This window comes from Plectropomus leopardus, chromosome 17, assembly GCF_008729295.1.
Source record: "Plectropomus leopardus isolate mb chromosome 17, YSFRI_Pleo_2.0, whole genome shotgun sequence".
Classification (NCBI taxonomy): Eukaryota; Metazoa; Chordata; class Actinopteri; order Perciformes; family Serranidae; genus Plectropomus; species Plectropomus leopardus.
Genome location: NC_056479.1, coordinates 31,025,740 through 31,043,239, shown reverse-complemented (window position 1 = coordinate 31,043,239; position 17,500 = coordinate 31,025,740). Strand labels below are relative to the sequence as shown.

Genomic DNA, 17,500 nt, shown 5'->3' with positions numbered 1-17,500 from the left:
CTTTCTGGGCTGCTGTGGAGCCATCAGAGAGAGCACGTGCATGCTGCTGCTGGTAGGTCGCTGTCTGCGCTGTCAGGAGAAGTTCACCCAAAATGAAAATTCAGACATCATCTGCTCGCCCTCATGCCAATGGGAAGTCGGGTGAATTTTTATAGTCCACAAAACACTGCTGGAGGTCTGCAGGGAAAAGGGCATACACTCATCTCCCAAACAATTGAAGCAAACCGTGACCAGGATTCAAATAAAAAAAACAAAAAAAACACAATAAAACCGCTAAATGTTTCCATACTGCTTGTCCAAAGTAAACCAAGTGTCCTGAAGCCCCAATGTGCCAAGTTGTTTTGAAAAACATCCCAGGTTTTATGCGTAAAGCACTTTGATAAGTGCTATAAAAATGCTATTTTTTATTGTTATTATTATGGTTAATATTAATATTATTTGGTGTTGGGATCTTTCGCTAAAATCACTGCAAAAGTGTTGGTATTTGACCGCTTGGGAATGAGAACCGTGTCCAGACAGCTCATATGTTCTAAATTTCACATAGAGCCCCTTTTAACACATTAACTCTGATAGAAATGTTGATTTTAAAATTCCCATTCTGATAAAAGGTTTTAACACTTGGACTTCTTTCCCAGTTTTTCATCATCATCCTGGTGGTCTTCATCGCGGAGGTTGCAGGAGCGATCGTGATCTTGGTTTTCAGACCCTTGGTAAGTGAACTACAGTCTTATCATGACAGATGCTGCCTCCACTTACTCAGATGCAAAGATGCATCGTATGCTTCCACTTTAGGCAGACGAGTTAATTACCAAGGTCGGCGTGGCAGCAAGTCAGAACATCAAAAACGACTTTGGGAAAAATCCTGACATCACAGGACTGTGGAATACGACGATGACCACGGTTTGTACTTCTGCTGCACAATGTGATCGTTTTCACGCAATATTTCACCGACACTTTGTGTGACATGAACTCTCTTTGTGTCCACATTAGTTAGACTGTTGTGGATTCTACAACGCCTCAGACTTCACGGACTCTCCATATTATGAAGACCACGGCAAGCGGTACCCACCTCAGTGCTGTGAGGGTACCAGTAACCCGTGTAATCAGACAGTGGCAGACAGAGTCACGGTATGTGCTTTATGCGGAGAGTACATCCATGTCTATGATCCAAAATCGTTAAGAATGAAGACGTTTTTACCTCGACTCTTGATCGTCCTCAGATCCCCGGGTGCTTCCCAAAGATCAAGCAGCTGATTGATGACAACACGGTGGGGATTGCAGCTGTGGCCCTGGGAATCGCAGTCCTGGAGGTATGACCTTATCTCGCATTTTTTAAAATATAAAATAAAAATATAAAATTATATATATGTGTTTGTGTGAGTGTTTGTGAGAGTGTGTTTATAGACAGACAGAGAGATAGATGCACACACACACACACACACACACACACACACACACACACACAATATGTGTTGTATACTAGTGCATAAAGCACATACAGTATTTTAAGTTTTTACATACAGGTGTGAAATTAAAGAATAATACAGATTTCATTTACACGGTATTTTTACTGATGCACATATTTTTTATTTCTCTAAATGCACTCATAAGTTATTAGCATTTTATTTTTTATTTTTTATTACAATACTTTATTATTAGTTATATTTTCTGTCCATTCCAGTGGACAAATAATCTAATCATCTAATAGTAACAGACCTTTTTTTCTACAAAAAAAAAAAGTTTTTCATGAATGGTTAACTAAAGTGATGCTTCTAAGCAAACTGCGTAGATATTTTTCTGTCAAATTTGTCATCACAACTCAAAAATCCTCGATAGATAGATAGATAGATAGATATTACACAAAATAAACCCCAGCTATTAAAAACATGCCTTGAATAACATATTATCCTTTCTTTTTTGTTCACATTTTCTTTACTTATGAATGTGTGTTTTCTCCTTAGATATGTGCCATGGTTGTCTCCATGATCCTTTACTGCAGAATAAAGAGCAGAGAGGACTAACTGCAGAAGGAAAAAGCCTCAGACGGATGATTCGGATCACTGGAGCCTTTGGAGGTACTTCCTGTATAGCCTCTGGAGGAGAAAGGACGATGCTCTCTGTCTCGCTAAAATCGTCAAAGACAGTTCATGTCAGATCTTGTGCAATCATAATTACAGAATAACAAATCTATTTTTACTACATTTAAATCTGTCTAATAGATGCCGCATATGAATGTACATGATCTTTTTCTCAAGAACACTACACTCAGTAAAACACAGCCTTCAGCAGAGATTATTTTAAATGTCGCGCAGTGCTACCGTCTGGGACACACGGCCAGCTGATGAGGAGTCACACGACATCCGTGCTCTGCACATAGACTGTATATCGAAATATATCTTTATTACAGTCTGAGGTTCAGTGTGATAATGAAACAAAGGCTGCTGCGCTGGACTCCAGGAGAAACACTGTGAATGTCGTTGCCATGACGCAGCTTTTAAAAAAAAAAAGCAACAGAAATGCTACATTATTTGTGTGTATGTTGTATGGTGATCAATTTTGAATTAAAGTGAAAAGTATTTGTAGGCCCTGGTGAGTTTTTGAGTTGGTTTATGTGCATAAAATGTGTGACATTTTGCATTTATTTTGAAGGGGAGGGAGGCACAACAAATGTCCAAAGATCCTCGAAATGTCCTTAAATCCTAGAAATGTCCTACAATCCATGCAACTTCCTAAAATCCTGAAAACATCCTAAAATCAAAGAAATGTCCTAAAATCCAACAAATGTCCAAAAACCTTAAAAATGTCCTAAAATCTTAGAAATGTCCCAAAATCCTAGAAACGTCCTAAAATCCCAGAATTGTCCTAAAATTCAAAAAATGTCCTAATATCCTAGAAACACCCTAAAATCCTAAAAATATCCTAAAATGCAAGAAACTTCTTAAAACCTGTAAAACGTCCTAAAATCCTAGAAACATATGGGTCTGCTGCGTCTGCGTCACACCTCCCAGCATCCCCGCCGCCTCCCGTGACGGTCAGCTCGTGCACGTCTCGGGTTAGGGTTAGTGTGCGTGTTGAACATGCAAATGTTAGCTATGGTTTGCAGAAACGTACGATGCCAACATTTTCTTGTGCCGACCGTGCTGAATATCGGTGCCACCGGGTACCATCAGCCTGAAACTGTAAACGGTGGAAACAGGAGGAAATTCAGAGTTTTGTTTGGACGAGATAACGTACAGCACATTATATTTATCTGAAATGGGATCGAGCTGATTGTGCGGCTTTATTAAGTCTGATAAAAATACAAAAGCGTGCGTTAATGTGTAACTTTGAGCGAATGCCGTTTACTTTCAGATAATGAAGAAAGCCGTGAGTCCCAAAGCGGCGGTTTGTCCCCTGGACTCAGCAGTGAGTCGCTCTGGACTCTGGCTCCATTTGCTGCTTTACAGTCTGGAAAGAGACTTCCTGGTCCTGAGGGGGGGCGCTTGTGATCTTTGGAGTGTGAGGGTTAATGTGAGGTAAAATACCTGTCTGACACTGTCATACTTTGGAGTTAGACCACCAGGCGTAACTGCACGTCTTCTGAATCAAATACACAGTCCCCTTTTTTTTGGTGGCCCGTCAGTAAAAAACGCTCCCGTTTCCACACGCTCTCACCCAGAGCTGGACGAAGAATTCAGACCCTTTACTAAAGTAAAAGTACTAATACTACCCTGTGAACCTGTGAAAATACTCTGTCACATGTAAAAGTCCTGCACTGAAAATGGTACTTAGGTAAAAGTAAGTATAATCAGAAAAATGTACTTAAAGTATTAAAAGTGCCCACTGCTAAAAAAAACTTCTTGGAAAAAACAAACAAACACACACACACACACACACACACACACACACACACACATTCAAAAACCTAAAAATTTCAGAAGAAAGAGAAAACCACCCATCAAAAAACAACAAAATTATTTAAAAAGAAGAAAAAATATATCCAAAAAGGTTGGGAACCAGGAAAACAGTGGTGGTGTATGAAACAGTATGAAACACTGGAGGGCTTTTCAAATGTAGATCTATGTGTAAAAAAATGAATGAAATACAATTAAAAAATGATACTCTATGTGTTCAAAGTATTCAATAAAGAAAGAAAACATAATTCTGTGTGTCATTTAGGAAATGTATTAACGGGGACTGGACGTTCATTTTATTAATTATTCATAGAGTTTCGCCATCTGATAATCTGATTTGTTTGTTTCCGTTTATTTTCTGAGCAGCCATTGATAAGCAGATATATCTTTAGGTTTGATAATTTACTAATAAACCATCAGCTCTGTAGTAACAGATGTTTGTAAAGTCACTTATAAATGTTCACCAGTTTTTCACTTTAATCAGTCATCTACACTCATTAATACTAATAAATCATCAGTAACGGGTTCCTTTTTGAAATCTAAGAATTGTTCAATTTTCTTTTCAATACATAAAAACATAATGCAACACGTGATAACGTTAAATCACACAAAAAAAACACATAGAAATGCCAAAAAGCTCAAAACGTCATAGTATAGCACGTCGAAACACGGCACCAATATGGTATGTCGAAATATCACGTGACAGGCGCTACTTTCTGACCCAACAGCTGACTGGTGGCGGATGTAAAATGTAGTGCCAAAGGAGAAAGCTGTGTGACAGCGCAGTTAAGTGGTGAAAATACTCTAAATACAGCCTCCATTTAGATATTGATATTGATTTTTTTGGTAGACCTTTTTTTAAAATAAAAAAAAATCTACCTGATGACGTCACTTTAAAATGACGTCACCAAGTGGAAAATAGTCAAAATGACAAATTCAGAGTCAAAAGCCCAGAATGACACCCAGAAATAATACAAGTCCTGTTTTTCTGCTCTGATGGCTGTGGGATCAAAAATGTCAGTTTGAATGGGTTTCAATGGAGCATTTTTGGACCTGAACAGTCTGAATGTAACTATTTAGTTTCCACAGTGTATTTTAGACTTATTGTAGGAGCTGAGCTGCAAATTCACTGATTACACTCAGATACACAATCTGGACTACATTTCATCATTTGCACCTGAGCCTGTGCTTTTCTGAGCCAATCAGAGGCCGTCACGCCTTAGCCAATCAGAGTCAGGGGTGGGCGGGTCATAGCCCGGAGTCTGAGCAGCCGAAATGGCTTTGAGAGCTGCGCTGAGAAAAAAGTCCGTCTTTTCAGGTTTGTCTCCATGAAAATGCATCGATATGCACCTAATATAATTCTGTTATTCTGTGAATATTTCTAAAACTATCGTCTCGCCTCCGGGTGTCAGCTCAGTTAGCCGCGTTAGCTCAGTTAGCCGTGTTAGCTGTGTTAGCCGCGTTAGCTGTGTTAGCCGCGTTAGCTGTATTAGCCGCGTTAGCCGCGTTAGCCGTGTTAGCCGCGTTAGCTCAGTTAGCCGCGTTAGCTCAGTTAGCCGCGTTAGCTCAGTTAGCCGTGCTAGCCGTGTTAGCTTTGCTGTGTGTTGACTGTGCTCTGCAGAAACTGGAACAAAGGTCACAGGACACGACAGGGGTCTTTACTTGAGCTAACAGCTGAAATAACTGACTCAAAAGTGTCAGATATTTCAGTTCTTTCTGACTTGTGCATAAATCCACACAGTGGATGCAGATTTAAATACTAAAAACAGCAAAAAGTTTTCAAAAATGCTTTTTTTCCAGTGCCCTTAAAATAAATCATCTAAAAAAGAAATGGTCAAACACATGATGTTGTGTTTTACATATTCAAATTATTAAATTATTAAGTCATTGAATTTTTATGAACCAGCTTCTTATTCATTTAAACGTACTCTAATTAACAAAACATATGTATGTAAACATATGTTCATACACCCACATACCAAAAATCAAATATCTACAATTTTACATAATTATTCTTGTTTATGATTGTTATTATTCTTAATGATTCTTGTTAAACAGCAAAACATTTTGTCCTTCTCCAGTTTACTTTTCTTTATGTTTCTATTTCTGCCACTTTTCTGTGTATTAAATGTTAAATGTTAAGTAGTTAAATGTTTATTGTTACTAAAGACATTAAATATTTCATACAATACTAATCTCAATTACATTAATCACATATAATTTGATGATAAATTGTAATAGTACATTAGAGTAATGTAATCTGTGTGTGTGTGTGTGTGCGTGTGTGTGTTTGCAGGTCTTCTTTCCTGCAGCAGTCATGGCAGAGTGTGTGTGTCTCCCGTCCTCGTTGCTCAGCGGAGGAGCAGCTCCACCTCGCCCAAGATCAAGGTGGATTTTGACCAAAGCACGGGTAAACATTTTGCCATCAGTACATCTGCGGTGTGATCATAATGTGACAAAAATGCTGCACATCCTTTAAAAATGAATAAATGAATAAAGTTATAAAAGTAATAATAAAAGCTAAATAAGCAAAATAGTCAAACTATAAAAAAAAAATACATAAAATGATAAAAGTAACAATAAAAAGATAAATAAGTAAAATACTTAAACTATAAATAAGAGGTAAATGAAAAAAAGAAAATGAAAAGAAATATGTTAAAAATATTTAAATTACATAGGAAGTAGTAAAACAGACTAAACTATAGAGACAAATAGTCAATAGATAAATAGATTTCAACTAAAACACAAACTAAACAAGTAGGTCTTGAGTTGGCTTTAAAAAAAATTCCATGTCGTCATTTCTGACCTTTCTCATAATTTCTTTTCATTTTGGATAAACTGGTGGAGAATTTTCGTCACCGTGTTGAAGTCAAAGTGGAGCCTCTCCGTGTCTCTGCAGGTGTGGCGGTGATGTGCCTCCAGAATCCGCCGGTCAACAGCCTCAGCTTAGACTTCCTCACCGAGTTGTGCATCAGAGTGGAGAAGCTGGAGATGGATAAGAGCTGCCGCGGCCTCATCATCACCTCGGTACGGTCAAACCTTTCACGAGTATTTAACATGTGAACTCTGAGCAAAGTGATTTGATTTCTTCAAAAACATAAAAAAAGGCAACGAGCAACTTGGAAATGCTCCACAAATTGCAAGAATCATGTATTTGTTTGTAATTTCTTGACACTTGTTGGGGTTATTTCTTCTTTTGTTGCTTTGTTGCCTTCTTTCCATGTTTTTAAAAGAAATGATAATACAATAATATGGCAAAAGTATTCCAATTACATATTTAAAATGATTTTACTACATTTTTTTCACCTTGAGCACTTTTTCAGGTCATTTCCTCATTCCATCTTTTTTCCACTAATTTTCAAGTAGTTTCTTATAAAATATTTTTCACTTTTTTTTCTACTAATTTTTGGGTAATTTCTTATTTCGTTGCTCATTGTGTTTTTCAATGTTTTTGAAAGGGTAAAGTGCGTTATAATGTGGCTAGTAATTTTATGAAAGGAAATGCACGCTGTTTTCATATTTTATTTTACAGGCTAGTATTTCACTGTTGGAGTGTGACACTTTTTAAATCATACAATACAAATTGATGGTTTATGGTGTGTTTTGTTTCTTTCAGAGCCAGCCCAAGGTCTTCTCTGCTGGACTGGACATCATGGACATGTACGGGAAAAGTCAAGAGCACTGTAGAGAATTCTGGAGAGCCGTTCAGGACATGTGGCTCAAACTCTACGGCTCCAACATGGTCACCATCGCTGCCATCAATGTACGTATGAGCCCCCGTCCACCCGCCGACGGTCTTAAACCGAGGACACTCAACAGGATTCGCGATCGTGACGACTCTGTCCCAGTCCGCACCGGTCAGCACGAGTCGAGGCCGGCTGGTGTGTAAAGTTGTCGCAGAAATCTGTGAGCGTCAGCCGTCAGCAGTTCTGTCCTCATCCCTACGTTGCAGTCTGCGGAGTCCGTTCTCCCAGCGTCTGCTCCTCCATGACCTCACCCAAATTTATTTTCTCCGTTTCTTTTCTTTCTCAGCACAGATAAAAACACCGCTGCTGCCTGTCTTATATCCATGTTTGTTTGTTAATAACTTTATTTATAGAAAATCTGCAGAAGCCAGTCGGTTAGTGTGTATTCTGTCTTTTCAGCATCTTGTAATTATGAAAGTGGTGTCGTATATTCAGCCGAAGTTTGCTCCTCCCACAGGGTTCCAGTCCTGCAGGAGGCTGCCTCATGTCCTTAACGTGTGACTACAGGATAATGGCGGACAACCCTCGTTACACCATCGGCCTTAATGAGACGCTGCTGGGCATCGTGGCACCTCCTTGGTACGGAGTTACAAGTATGACAGCCCCCCTGCTGCCCCCCTGCTGCCCCCCTGCTGTTTCAGCTGATTGTAACCAACAATCGCTGCTGCTCTCTGCAGGTTTAAGGACACCATGTCGAACGTGATAGGCCACCGACACACAGAGATGGCTCTGGAGCTGGGGCTGCTCTTTAACCCTTCAGAGGCCCTGAGGATAGGCCTGGTGGACCAGCTGGTACCTGAAGACCAGGTCCTCACCGCAGCCACACAGACCATGACCAAGTGGTTGGCTATTCCAGGTAAGCTTTTAGCATTAAAGGCAGGACGTTTGTGTCACAGTCTAATGATCGTATTAAAGGTACAGTTCTGATTATGGTAAGCTGGTTTATGAGGTTCTTATCCATAGTCAGTGTTTCACTTGACCGAAAGAGACTGGCAGTATGACTGTCACGTCACCCAAAAATTCAAGAGGGAACAAATATTTTGTACACACTGCTTCTTGGACGCTTTGAGGTCATTGTTGTCCGTTAAGGACAGCTTGGCACCATTTTCATAGCTCACAAAAATATTAGCGGCTGTGACATCGCCATTCTCAGGATCCGCACGATGTTTTCAGAAGACTCTGGAACCCAGTTTCAAAAGTTTGCCTTTACAGCCCCCCCCGGCCCAAAAAAAAATAGTTTTCATGTGAACAAAAGTTGAACGTTTCATGCATGAAGCGTTGCCGTGTAAACGACTTTGATGTGTGTAGGTTACTACACTACACTACTACTGCTGCCCTCATCCTCAGCAGCACATCGCGTAGCTTTCTGCTGTCCCTTTAAGAAGCATCCCGTATGGAAGTTATGAAAATATTGCGACACATTTCTACTCTTCCACCTGCGGGACTTCAGCTCGATCTCGATCGCGACATCGTGGTCCTTCGGTGTCGGTCACCTGTCGGACTCAGATTGCTGCTACAAATTAATTTACAGTCCCAGCGTCAATGTAGGGGCAGAAAAAATAGATAAAACTTGGCTCTACTTTTGGAATCGGTGAGCTGAACTGTTGATCTGCTGACTTCACAGACTACGCCAGACAACTCACCAAGTCCATGATGAGGAAGCAAACCATCGACAAGCTAGCGTCCAACAGAGACGCCGACATCCAGCACTTTGTCAACTTCATCACCAAAGACTCCATTCAGAAGTCGCTCGGCGTGTACATGGAGATGCTGAAAAAGAGACGGGGCTAGAGGACACGGGGGGACCTGTGACATCACTCACATAAACACACAGAAAAGGGGACACAAATAAACAGTTGTTGAAAGAGTTTTTCAGTGTCAGCTGTACAAATAAAGCAGCTCATCTTCACGACAGTGTTCAGCCAGTGAGTTTGGGACAAATATGTCCAGGACAGACACCAGCGATCCACTGACAGTTACATGTCTCCATCTATATTTCTGCATACTTTAAAGTAACATCAGTAAATTACACTTACCTTGAAAGGTTTTCACTTATTTTGAGAAATGTGTAGTAAGCTGGTTAGCCAGACGTGCTAACATTGTCCCATCAGATCAGACACTCGCTGCTTTTAATTTGTAGTTCCACTTCCTGTCAGCCCCTGGTAGCACATTTCCTTTTAACACTTTTCTGGCACACACGGCACACATGCGAGCTGCAGCAGTTCAGCGAGGTGACTGTCACATACTGCTCACGACTCTGAGGTTGTCCGTCTTTGGCGCGGCGGCTTCTTTGCGCTGAGTGTTAACCCGAATCAGCGCAGCCTGCTTTGACTCGGTGCAGCCACAAGTGCTAAATTCCTCCGCAGCCCAGTGCGAAGGGGATGTCAGCGAGGGCGCGTTGAACGATGAGCGAAACGCAGCCCGTACCGCAGCTCTCTCAGTGCAGCACCGTTAACATTATTTTGGCAGGCAGAGAACTCCAAAGCTTGACAGATGCACCGCGCCAAGTTTTTAAGCTACGATTGAACGACTGCAAAGCCTCAGACCGCCACCAAGTGCCGCGCTCGACTGTACCTGCAGGAACCATAATGAAAGTAACCCTCGGTGCATCTGAACAGCCCGCAGCGGCAAAGCCTCTAACACATTAAGTGCAGTATAGTTTTTGATTTTTTTGGGGGGTTGAACTTTCTGTATAATTGTGTGTTTGTATGTCATCGGTGGATTGATGAGTGTGTTTATTAAAGAATGAATCAAAGGAACAAAACTGTCACTTTTGTTTTTGGCAGCAGTTTATCTCAGGAGACTTAAAATGATCGTCACGATCACACTGAGAAATCAAATCTTATTTTTGAATTTCAAAGTCGGGCGTGCTTCTCCTGCTGGTGTCATGATATGCACGTAGCTTCAGTTTAACGTGCAAAGATCTGTGATTTCCAAATTTTAAGAAACATAAGTGAGTACGGGCATGGCCTTCATATACGTCCATCATAATGTTGTGAGCACCCAGACACTCTAAACTTTCAACGTTTGTGTAGTGGCTTAACCAAAATCCAAAATACGGTGTTTATTGCATATTTATGACCAGTAAAGGTTGGTACACAGTGCTGAGCTGCATCTGAAATTAACCCTTTAAAATCTGAGCAAATTGGCTTCAAGACATGGGAAGGCAAAGAGCAACTAAATAAATGACACAAAATTTTACCTGAAAAAAGGCGCTTAAACATTTTTAAATTTTGATACAGCGATTTGCTTTTTTTCTTTTCTACCTCGGACCCATTTACATTTTTCCTTTTGTTTTTGGGATACAAAAGAAGAAATGATCCCAACATTTGGCAAGAATTTAGTAAAAAGCACAATAATTTCCACTGAATCCTGAGCTGCTGTCTCCCCCACAAAATATTAATCTCTTTCAAAGATCTTCAGTAACACACTTCATTTTCACGCCTGAGCCAAGAAGCAAGTTTGCAGTGAAATAATTTGCTCAGATTAGTTTATTTTGGTATTTGTAATTCAATGCTGTGTGGTGTGGACACGATGTGTGGTCATGATTCAGATGCAGCCTGCAGGCCTGGGGGCAGTTTTTGGATCCTGATTCATCCGGCAGGAGCAGCAGCAGGTCGTCCGATCAGCTCCACCTCCACGGGGAAATGGTCACTGACAGCTAACGCCTGAGAGGGACGCAGAGAACATCAAGTACTCAGATCGGTACGTCAGTTTGCTCACATTTCAAAGGGTTAAATGACACGTTGAATTGTGTCCGTTATGAATATGGTGAAATCATTTTATAAGTGTGATATAAGCTGTTTTTTTACCATACTGTGGCCGAGACCCAGGTCCATCATGTAGTCGTAGACGGCAGCGCTGCTGGGCACCACTCCCTTCATCATGTCACTGGTGACCACGATCCTGCAGAGACGGACGGGACGAGTAACGCTTTGTGTGCTTGTGTGTGTGTGCAGATGAAAATCTCTGTAAGTATTTAGAGTTTGGAATAAAACAAACTCCAACACAAAACTTTAAAAACCTTCAGCAAATGTTAAATAGAAGCTGAGATTTTCAACATCAAATACAGCAAGTTCCCTGCAACTTTTATCATAAAGATTCGTGAAAATTTACGTTAAAATGAATCAATAAAAATAGCTCCCTGAAGCTTTACAAACTAAATGTTCCTCCCATGCTAATACTTTCTTTGCACTTTTTAATTGATTGATCTTTTTGAAATAACGTTTATCTCATTATTTATTTTATTTATTCATTTTAATTTTATTATTTATTAATTTAATCATTCAAATAAAATGCAGATACAGATAAGTGCCAAAATGCCAAATATCGCCCCCGATAATCATCCAGGGCGATAACCTGTGGACATGTAGTGTGTCTACCTGTCGTAAGGGCAGCGCGTGTGTGACACCGTGGTGTCGGCCTCGTCGCCGATCAGCCAATGGAAGCTCTTGTTGGTGAAGAGGCGGATCCTCTGCCAGTCAGAGCCCGACACATAGTCACAGCCGGCGTTGAAGTCGCCCAGCAGCACGATGTCCTGCAGGGACAGCGCAGTGCTTCAAACACTAATCTCATATCCGTTCGTTTTACTTTGACTCCACATTTTAAAGCGGATGTGTGTCAGATTTTGGGGATATATTGATAAAAACGGAACGTAATATGTGTGTTTTCTTTAGTGCATGATCACCGGAAAATAAGACTTTAAGACATAAGGTTGTGTTTTCATAGAATGAGCCGTTTATATCTACATAAGGAGCGGGTCCTCGTCTACGGAGATCGCCATGTTGCACTGAAATGTTTCTACAGTGGCCCAGAACGGACAAACCAAACACCGCCGACAGAGGGACACTGAAGTTTTGGCGTCAGCCGTTGTAGTCCCTGTACGATGAGCAGTGTAGAAAAACACTGATTTGTGACGCAAAACTGCTTTATTAGTGTTTTTATGGTTAAAATCATCAGTTCAAATCTCCTAAACAGTGAAGGAATTCAGGAGTTCATACTTTGCACTCAGTTACAATCTGCAGTCCTCACCACTAGATGCCGCTAAATCCCCTAAATCTGACACACTGTGTGTGTGTGTGTGTGTGTGTGTGTGTGTGTGTGTGTGTGTGTGTGTGTGTGTGTGGGGAGAGTATTCACATTGGTGTTCCAGCGGTTTTGGACATCAGTCACCACATCGTAGAGAGCGTCCACTTCCTTCACTGCGGATTTCGGAGAGGTGTGCTGAGGGATCAGAACAAAGTTCTTCAAAGCTAGAAAACAGGAGGGAGGAAGAGGAGAAGAAAAGGTGATTTTTTTCGATGTGGTAGCAGCTGACACACTTCCTGTGCAGTAGAATTAAACCGAAGCTCGTTATTTTCAGAAGCGTGCGTCTACTCGTGGACGAAAGGCGCGTGCTCCTGACAGCGTGAGATGTAAACATTAACATGTGAAACCTGGAGCGACTTCATCTTTGTGCTGCTTTCAGACTACTGTCACAAGAATTTCAACATTTTAACCCAAAGCACATTGGTGCAGTTTCTTTATTAAAAAATCAATACTTACCTTGGAAAGAACAAAATTGTGTGAAATTAGTTGATTTAGAGAATTATTTTTAAAAAGCTAGGAACAAAAGGGAAAAAAAACTACAATTGTAACTATATTTACAATTATAATTATGTATTCAACATTAAGTCATAAAATTCTTATAATTTTAACCACTTTTCCCAGGTCATTTCTTTTCTTTTTTTTCTAATATTTCTGTAATTTTCTTATACTTTTCACTAATTTCTTGCAAATTTTTGTGTCACTGCTTTCATTGCCACTTGCCTTTTCCCATGTTTTTAAAAGAATTCATGCCAGGTGGCTCAGGTTTCAAAGGGTTAATGGCGTCCTCCTTGGCTGAGCTGTAACATTAAACAGCTCCGTGCTAACAGTAGATGCACTCTTCCTTCTGCGCGTTGATACTGTTGGCAGGTGTAGTTCAGCAGAAAGAAAGTAGTTCTTGTGTAAAACTGTTTACGGTGACGACTATCCTGAGTAACCGAGTCACGATTTCTGGAAACATCGCTGTTGAGTTTTTTAAGTGTATTTTTTTGGCACCGTGAGAACCAGACGCAGAGTGCCATCTATAATAATAATAATACTACTACTACTAATAATAATAATACTAAGCAGGATAAAATGAGCGTGAGCTCACCAGTTTGTCTGAAGGAGAACATGACGACGAAGGGCTCTCTGTGGAAGACGTCGGTGCCGCAGGGCTCGCAGCCGTCATCGTAGGTGTAGCTTTTAGCCACAGACACCGTCTGCTCCCTGCACATTTACCACAAGAAAATGTTGCCATTGTACGTTTCTGCAAAGCACAGATACGTTATATTTGTACATTTCATACGTATTATATCACCGTTTCTAAAGTCATGTAACTAAGTGGTTTTTGTGCCTAAACATAACAGCACATTAACAGCAAAGTTGTTGAGATGTAGAGAAACATAAAGTTTGAACGTATCCACCACATAAAGTTGTGAATCTGGAGTTTGTAGAAGCTGGTGATTGGGATGCAGCCATTAAATGTGTCCTATCTGTTTATGCAACAACACTAATAATGAGTTATTGTTCACATTAGAGACAGAGACAGAGACACTGTGCAGAGCTGAGGGACATTAGCCTTTAAAACAGTTATTTCTGCTCACTGATGATGGTTTTATGGTTGTGATGATGTTACCTGTAGAGGAAGAGGTATCTCTCTTTGTAGGAGCTGCGGCCCAGAGGCTCACTGAAGATGTGACTGTACCTGACATCAAAGCCTCTAACAACACACACACACACACACACACACACACACAGTTTATGCGATGTCACCATACTCTGTGTGTAGTAATTCGCTCTCTGTAAGGTGGCGTGTGCTCAGTCTTACCTGTTGACGTGCTCCATCAGTTTCTCAGTAGCCGACAGGTCGCTGTCTCTGACCTCCTGGATCAGAATGATGTCGTAGCGACGCACAATCTGAAAACGCAAAACAACACACATCTGATTATCAGGACAGCACCTTTCAAAATATATTTTCTTGCAAATGTGGAAAACAAAATGTAGAACAGCTGCGGACCTTGGTGATGAAGTTCAGCAGAGTGGAGTTGGACGCTTTCTTGTCCCCGAACGTCTTGATGTTGAAGGCTCCCAGCCGCAGACAGCTGGACACATGCAGCAGGGCCACAAAGACACCCAAAGCACACAGCGAACGCATCCTGCACCAAACCGCTCACGTTTTCAAACATATTCAAAAGTGTGTAAGATATGAAGCGTGCAGGTGGTGGTTCAGTGTGTCGGTGTGAGTGTGGGAGTGAGAAACAGACCACACACCTGCAGCTCTGAGCACAAGACCTCTCCTCACAGCTTTTTTTTAATCCTGTAAAGTATTACTGTAGTTTGTGAATATTTGATCCTGTTACCTTGGCCACACGGTGTGGAGGTGATTTTTGGTGCAAAGGTTGTAAAAAAAAGTGTGGTGATTTTTGTTACGGTAATCCTGCAAACCCAGTACCGTCGCTCTGTGCTGCATTTAGCCATACAGATTAAAACCACAGTGTGTGTTACTGTAACATAAAATGTACACTTTCATCCTCATTTTATTTTACTTTAATTATTGTCATTTCATTTTTATTTTTTTGTTGTTTTTGATTTAAGGTGTGTTAAAAAAATGTGAAGAGCACCATGTTAAATTTCAGTTATATTGGCAAAAAATCTATAAAAGTCTACTTAAAAAAAGGAGAGAATATTAGCTGAAATTTAGCACAAAAAAGGGCTCAAGTGTGTGTGTGTGTATGTGTGTGTGTGTGCTGACAGTGAGAGGACTGAGGGGTGAAGCTCTACCTGCTGCAGTGAGTCTGAGCGCGTCGAGGCGTCCGGCTGCAGAGATGCTCCTCTGTGTGAATCCCCGAAAGCTCAACTACAGTTTCAGAGCACAATCAGCAACAGTGTCTCTGCGCAGGTTTTTATCTACCTGCCTGCCTGCCTGTGTGTTTGTGTGTGTGTGTGTGTGTGTGTGTGTGTGTGAGTGAGTGACTGAGTCGGGCTGGGGAGGGCTGAGGGGAGGAGGTGTGTTGTGGACGAGGTGCAGCAGAGAGACTCAGCAGGCTCTGTTCAGGGGTCAGAGGTCAGTGGCAGCAGCCCCATACATGTTTCTAGGATTTTAGGACATTTAGGATTTTAGCATGTCTATAAGGTTTTGGAACACTTTCAGGACTTTAGGATGTTTTTAGGATTTATACATTTTCTAGGGTTTCATGACGTTTCTAGGATTTTAGGACATACTTGAAATTTCAGGACATTTTGAGAATTTCATGATATTTCTAGGATTTTACGATGTTTCAAGGATTTTTGGACCTTTCTACAAATTTAGGACATTTCTAGGATTTGAGGATGTTCCTAGTATTTTAGGACATTTCTACGTGTGTAGTCTAGTAGGAGCGTGTGTCCGTTCATGCTCGAATTCTCCTGTTAATATATGCAACTGCTGTCATACGCCGACCGAACCTACTTCCCCAGAAACCTTTTCAAACATTATTTCCTTTTCCTTTATTTCTGTGATTTGTAGGAACAGACAACAGAAACACATTATTCACCATCAAAAACGTGATTACCGTCTCTTGCAAACCACATCCTCCCAGTCCAGGTTCACTAGCTGTCTTTGTCCTCTTTAACACCCGATCACTATCACAGTATGTCCCAGGTATTTAAACTGTAATGATCTGCTCAGGACGTTTGTTTTCTGCCGGACACCTACTGAAGGGAACCATGTAAGTCCACGTGTTCTTGTTCCTGTCAGTGTTCTTGTAGTTGCGTAAATTTGTAGTTATTTTTTTTGCATTAGACCTGATGATAAATGCATTTACTGTACAAACAAGAAAACATAGTAGAAAATTAATGTTAATTGTGCAGCTGTCGTCAACCATTTTTATGCATTTTTGTGTGTAGAAATACATATCAAATGTTCAAATTTCCAATGCAATCACTAAATTAAATAAAGATGGCATCATAAGTTGTATTTTAAGATGTTCTTTTTTAATTACGTGTAATTTTAGTAGGTCACAGCTCACCTCTTGACCTTGAGTCTGCAGATCAACAGAGACTGTTTACCTGCAGTTGGCTGCAGCAGTGAGAAGGCAGCAGATGTTCTGAATACGTGATAAAGAGAGGTGATTTAAGGTTGTGTGTGATGAAAACTTTCTGCTGTATTGAGCCACGTTTACATGATTTTCATGACATATCTTCCTGGAAATAAATCAACATTTGATCAACACAAAGAGAACAAAAATAAATCCTGGTGATAAAATACAGTATCATCTGAAAGATAGAAGTAACTCAAAGTCTTTAAATATTTCCCAGAGAAAAAGCAGTTAATTGTTTTACGCTTAGAAAATCTATGAATATTTGGTGTTCATAAATAGTACTGATGTTGATTTTAAAAATTAAACTCAACGAAATTAAAAAATAACATTAATGTAAATGTAATGTATGTATTTTTTAAGCTTGATTTTGAAAATTGCCTTTTGTGTGCAGAGCGATACAAGCATGTCTAATATTAAAGCAGGCCCGAAGGTTTAATTAAAAAAAATGTTTTTTCATTTTCATTTTATTTTATTAAGTTTGATCTTGAAAAGCACATTTTGTGCAGAGAGTGATATGAGTGTGTGTAATATTAAAGTGGGCCCTCATGGTTAATTATTACAAAAAAATTCTATCATTTTTCTTTTCTTTTCTTTTGCTTGATTTTGAAAAGCACATTTTGTCACAATGATACAAGCATGTGTAATATTAAAGCAGTTTTATTTTATTTTATTTTATTTTATTAAGATCAAACAGTTAGTGATGCTCATTGTGCTG

At 40.2% G+C, this 17,500-nt stretch overlaps 3 protein-coding genes across 4 annotated transcripts in view; 2 read left to right on the top strand and 1 right to left on the bottom strand.

The window, feature by feature from the left end:
- The window catches only part of tspan35 (tetraspanin 35), an 11,038-nt gene extending 8,444 nt beyond the window's left edge, over nucleotides 1-2,594 (top strand). For both annotated transcript variants that reach the window (XM_042505777.1, XM_042505776.1), the window contains 6 exons: nucleotides 1-52; nucleotides 636-710; nucleotides 793-900; nucleotides 991-1,128; nucleotides 1,221-1,310; nucleotides 1,962-2,594. The exon at nucleotides 1-52 is cut by the window's left edge and continues 164 nt beyond it. In XM_042505777.1, the coding sequence (XP_042361711.1) occupies nucleotides 1-52; nucleotides 636-710; nucleotides 793-900; nucleotides 991-1,128; nucleotides 1,221-1,310; nucleotides 1,962-2,021 (523 nt within the window). In that variant the 3' untranslated portion in view covers nucleotides 2,022-2,594. The remainder of the gene's footprint in view (nucleotides 53-635; nucleotides 711-792; nucleotides 901-990; nucleotides 1,129-1,220; nucleotides 1,311-1,961) is intronic.
- Nucleotides 2,595-5,132: 2,538 nt separating this feature from the next.
- On the top strand, nucleotides 5,133-10,398 carry eci1 (enoyl-CoA delta isomerase 1). Its single transcript, XM_042505837.1, has 7 exons — nucleotides 5,133-5,211; nucleotides 6,190-6,303; nucleotides 6,793-6,920; nucleotides 7,510-7,656; nucleotides 8,097-8,218; nucleotides 8,317-8,495; nucleotides 9,264-10,398. Exons 1-7 carry the CDS (start codon nucleotides 5,169-5,171, stop codon nucleotides 9,428-9,430), a joined length of 900 nt encoding a protein of 299 aa, XP_042361771.1. The 5' UTR covers nucleotides 5,133-5,168; the 3' UTR covers nucleotides 9,431-10,398.
- Nucleotides 10,399-11,112: 714 nt separating this feature from the next.
- Nucleotides 11,113-15,615, bottom strand: dnase1 (deoxyribonuclease I). The gene is made up of 9 exons (XM_042505190.1): nucleotides 15,488-15,615; nucleotides 14,724-14,862; nucleotides 14,535-14,623; nucleotides 14,343-14,426; nucleotides 13,818-13,933; nucleotides 12,779-12,891; nucleotides 12,022-12,176; nucleotides 11,452-11,545; nucleotides 11,113-11,307 (listed from the first exon to the last, which is right to left on the bottom strand). The coding sequence occupies exons 2-9, from the start codon at nucleotides 14,859-14,861 to the stop codon at nucleotides 11,233-11,235; spliced, it is 864 nt and encodes a 287-aa protein (XP_042361124.1). The 5' UTR covers nucleotide 14,862; nucleotides 15,488-15,615; the 3' UTR covers nucleotides 11,113-11,232.
- Between the last annotated feature and the right edge of the window lie 1,885 nt (nucleotides 15,616-17,500).